General features: G+C 46.2%; 1 protein-coding gene across 1 annotated transcript in view; it reads right to left on the bottom strand.

Annotated features, from left to right (window-relative positions):
- The window catches only part of CIMIP7 (ciliary microtubule inner protein 7), a 12,598-nt gene extending 10,087 nt beyond the window's left edge, over positions 1-2,511 (bottom strand). Inside the window, 1 exon segment of the mRNA XM_019630878.1 lies at positions 2,485-2,511. Within this exon segment, the coding sequence (XP_019486423.1) occupies positions 2,485-2,511 (27 nt within the window).
- Positions 2,512-4,605: the final 2,094 nt, after the last annotated feature.

The following is a 4,605-nucleotide window of genomic DNA, read 5'->3' as shown; positions in this document are numbered from 1 at the left end:
TGTTGTTACACCAGCTGGGCCATCCTGCCACCTGTTGGCAGCTCAGTGACAGCTCAACTCGGGGGCAGCCTCACTGGCCCATGTGGGAATGGAACCGGCGGCCCTATTGCTCAGAGCTCGCACTCTTAAGCCAACTCTTAACCAAATGAGTCACTCAGCCGGCCCCATGGTGATCTCATCTTGTTTCATGGCTTTAAAATCCATCCATAACCATCAGAGGCAGAGTTCAATAGACCCCTCCTGCTCAACACCCTTGGCCTCTGCCCAACCTGCCCATCAGGCTAACCCAGCATCTAGCAGGCCAGGAACCTTGAATGTTTTTTTCCCTCCTTTCTCTTTCCTCCAGGTCCCCAATTGTGTGTCCCCCTCTGACCACAACACCTCTTGCCCCAGCTACCCACCCCCTAGATCGCCTTAGGACCACCCAGGCCCCAGCCATGCACTGACCCCTGGACACACAGTTCACATACAGCAGGGTATTCGCCTGGTAACCACTCAGCAGGTCTGCCTCGGCTACAGGGTGACGGGTTGGGCGTGCATGCGCAGAATGATGTGGAGATGTGAGGGCACATCTCAGGATGTGTACATGGGCTGGGTGTGGCGTGTAGTGGTGAGCAGAGCCAAGTAGGCCACCAGGGCTGGCCAATAATCCCCCAGTTAAAACCATTATAACTGTTAAAACTGATAGTCACGTGTTGCAGCAGGGGCGGGCCCAGGGTCCAAGACTTAATCCCCATTGGTCAGAGCAGACTCTGGGGGCGGGGCCGCGCATGCTTAGGCGGCCTCCAGGAGACCAAGTAACCTTGAAGCCAACTGAGGGCCGCCTCAGGTCGGGTGCGGTGCGTGTCGCCCTCAGAGGTTGAGGCAGGTGGGGTTTGGGTAGGGGCGCTGGGAGTGGGGTGCGGGGAGGTAGAGTTGAGCTGGGGATCTGAATGGGCCTTACGGTTAGGTTCAAGATTCCCGGGGACCTCGAACAGTTTCCGGGGACACAGGCCTCTCCACGTGAGCGTTGCCTTGTAGTTCCTAGCCGCCGTTTCTTTCCCTGTGACGGAAGGCCGCGCTGGTTTTCCAAGGAGACGTGACTTCTGTGCTTATCCAATGAAAGATGTTTCTGTCAGATTCCACAGGCCACGCCTCCCATCCCTGGTACGGAGTCAAAGAAGAGAGTTGGCCTGGGAAGTCAGGGTGAACAGGAAGCCGGGGAAACTCTTCGGGATTTGTCTTTATTATTACCGAAAATCCCCAGGAGGCCGCTGGAAAGGCCATCGGAATGATTTAGTCTAGGAGCCCAGAACATGTCACTTGCTAGAAAAGAAGACACACAAGACGGGAGAGAACGGCTGCAGGGAGTTTGAGGGGGCCTGGTCGAGGCCAGAGGGGCCACAAAGTCTGAGGGAGAGACCTGTTGCGACCGAGCGGAGACGCAGAGGGGCACTTGGAGGGCCTCATACCATGGCCTCAGGATTCTCAGAGTTGAAGGCGGGGTCAGATTGGTGGGGGGCTCTGTGCTCCTTGAGGGAAGCCTCTTCAGCCCACATATTCCTCCTCTGCCTACCACCTTGTCAGGACCCTTCCTAAGGAAGTAGTTGCATTCTTTGCATGCACTCCTTTCATGCTTCCTTTAATAGAATTGCAGGATGACAGGGGGAGGGAACCGTGCCCTGGCAAAGTTTTTTACGTGTGCATTTCAGTTTTCATTTTCCTTAGAAAGACTAGTGTCCTACTGAAGAAGGACTGACTGCCTCTTCATAAACCTGAGGCTGAGCACATCAAGCCCCAGTTGTCCTTAGACATGGTCAAGGGTGTAACCATGGAATTTCTTCAACCACGTTTAAGAAACCTCTTAAGAATAAGTTACGTCTGGGGTGGCCGGTTAGCTCATTTGGTTAGAGTGTGGTGCTAATAACGCCAAGGTTGCTGGTTCAGTCCCCATATGGGCCACTGTTAGCTGCGCCCTCCGTAAAATAAATAAATGAATAAAACATGAAAAAAAANTCATCCCACTGAGGGCTTGGGTCATCCAACTTTACTGTCCATCCTTCTATTATCTATTGAAATTCTCTTGCTTTATATTCAGTTTAGTTCAACGGTATTTATTGGGCTTTAACTGTATTCCTGGCATGGGATATACAGATGGAGGAAAACAGACTTTGCCCTCAAAATGTTCTCAGTCTAGCGAGCCGTTAAACTCCAGAAGTTTGGGGGAATCAAGCATAGGACTGGGAATGAATGGGGTGGCTAGAGGCCTAAGAAGTTCAGCTGGTTAGCACATGACCAGGACACATGGAAGGGGACATGGTGTCAGGAAAACTAAGTAGGCTTCAGGGTGACCTCAGGATGGCAGAGGGGGAGTGGGCAGTTCGGGGCCCTCCACTAGCCTGGATGCTGAACGAAACCCTTCTCACTTTACCCTCATGATTCATTCAAATTTTAGGTGCTACCTCAAGGCCAGGGGCCAGGATTAACTATAAAGTGCACTCTTACCCAGTAGCCCACTAAAGCACTTTGCATCTTTTCGGGAAAGGAGCAGAAAAGATAAACTTTCCTCTTGTGTTTCTGAGCTTGTCTAAGGAAAGAGAATCTCAGGAGGTCAGCTTTTTGTTGCTTAGTGACAAAGGGAGGTTGTGACTGCATAGTGCTGCTGATTGTTGAGGCAGTGCCTACCCTGCTACCCCTTTGTGCTCACTGCTCTGTTTTTACTTCTTTATGAGTTTTTATGAGAGAAATCTGCCCCTCGTCATTAACAGCCTGAGAGGGACCTTATATACAGAAATGCATAAGGCTCCAGGGGAGTCTGATGAACTCACAGTCAATGAAATATTAAAGAGCATTTAGAGGCAAATCCTGAATTTTTAAAACTGTGCAACCCAAATGCCAGGATTATAAATTTAGAAAGCACTCCATGGAGTCAGAAGAAATGTTAAAGGTGTTGGTGGCTCTTAGGTTAAAATTTCTGCTTCAGAGTAAGGCTCTGTCAACTTCTCAGAAGTTTGTGGTGGCTGGGAACTTAATTGTGGCAGTTGAATGTTACAAGGGTCTGAGTGAAGGAGAGCATAATAGAGGCACAAAAGAAGGAACATGAAAATATTTCACATCGTGGTTTCATTCCAAGCTACCTCTGGGCAAATAATTCTCTCTCTCTCTCTCTCTCATTCATAACACAGGAGTGTGAACAGTTCATCCCCTTTGCTAACCAAAGAAGCTGGCAATCAGCCTCTAAAAATGTGCCAATGAAAAGTTCAACAACAGGAAACACTCAAAGCCTGCTGGTGTCATTGGCACAAGCCCTACTAGCCAGCAAGTCCACCCTAGTATAATTACCCTCGAGATCCCCTCTCATATGTATTCACAGGTACAAGAAGTTTCGTGGCAGCATCTGTATAGGGGAAAAACTGTAAGGAGCCTGAATGTTTACCAACAGGACAATGAGGAAATTGGCCTACAGTCACTTAATGAAATGCTGGAGTTACTATAAATGGGCTATAGCTACTTGAGTCCACAGAGATAAATCTTAAAAATGGTGAGTAAGTAAGTCAAGTTGTAGGAAGATGCACAAAGTATAGCATTTATAAAATGATACAAACATGCAAAACAATGCTCTTATATTGTTTATCAACACAACATATGAATTAAAAGTATAAAGCAGGCATAGAAATGAGAAGCATCAAATTCAGGCTAGAAGTCACCTGGGAATTGTATCAGGGAGGGTAAGAGTGGAGCTTCAACCCTGTAACGTTTTTATTTTTCAAAGCTTTTTCAGGTATAATTCACATAATAAACTGCACATATTAAAAGTGTACAATCTGATGCATTTTGAGCTATGTGTACATCTATGAAACAACCACAATCAAGATGGTAAACATACCTATCATCCCCAAGCTTCTTTCTGCCTATTGCTAATCTTTCTCTGTGGCACTCAGGCCTCAGGCCTCAGGCAACTGCTGGTTGGCTTTCCGTCACTATAGTTTAATTTGCATTGTCTAGAATTTCATATACAGTAATGCCTTCGTTTGTAAGCATAATTCGTTCCAGAAACAAACTACTCGTATTGCAAGACATCGCTCCTTTACCAAGTTAAAATGTATTAGAAATGTTTGCTCATCTTGCAGAACACGTGCAAACCAAGTTACTCGCAATCCAAGGTTTTACTGTATATGGAATCATTCGGCCTGTCTTCTTTTGTGTTTGGGTGCTTTCACTCAGCATAATTATTTTGAGATTTATCTATGTCACTGTGCCCATCAATCATTCATTCCTTTTTATTGTTTAGTAGTTTTCCATTGTATGGATATTCCAAATTTCTCTGCTTGTCTTTTTGAAAAAAAATTTTTTTTTAAATACACTTTACTTTTTAGAGCAGTTTTAGGTTCTCAGCAAAATCAAAGATACAGAGATTTCTCAGATACCTCCTGCCTCCACACATACATAACCTCCCTTATTATCAACACCCCCCACCAGAATTATACATTTGTTATAATTGCTGAACCTGAATTGACATGTCATTATCACCCAAAGTCCATAGTTTACATCTGAGTTCACGCTTGGTGTTGTACATTCTATAAGTTTGGACAAATATACAATGACATATGTGCACCATTATAGTAT

Source organism: Hipposideros armiger, unplaced genomic scaffold, assembly GCF_001890085.2.
Source record: "Hipposideros armiger isolate ML-2016 unplaced genomic scaffold, ASM189008v1 scaffold_18, whole genome shotgun sequence".
In the NCBI taxonomy this organism is placed as follows: Eukaryota; Metazoa; Chordata; class Mammalia; order Chiroptera; family Hipposideridae; genus Hipposideros; species Hipposideros armiger.
The sequence above is the reverse complement of the archived record's forward strand: the minus strand, read 5'-3'. Positions and strand labels throughout refer to the sequence as shown.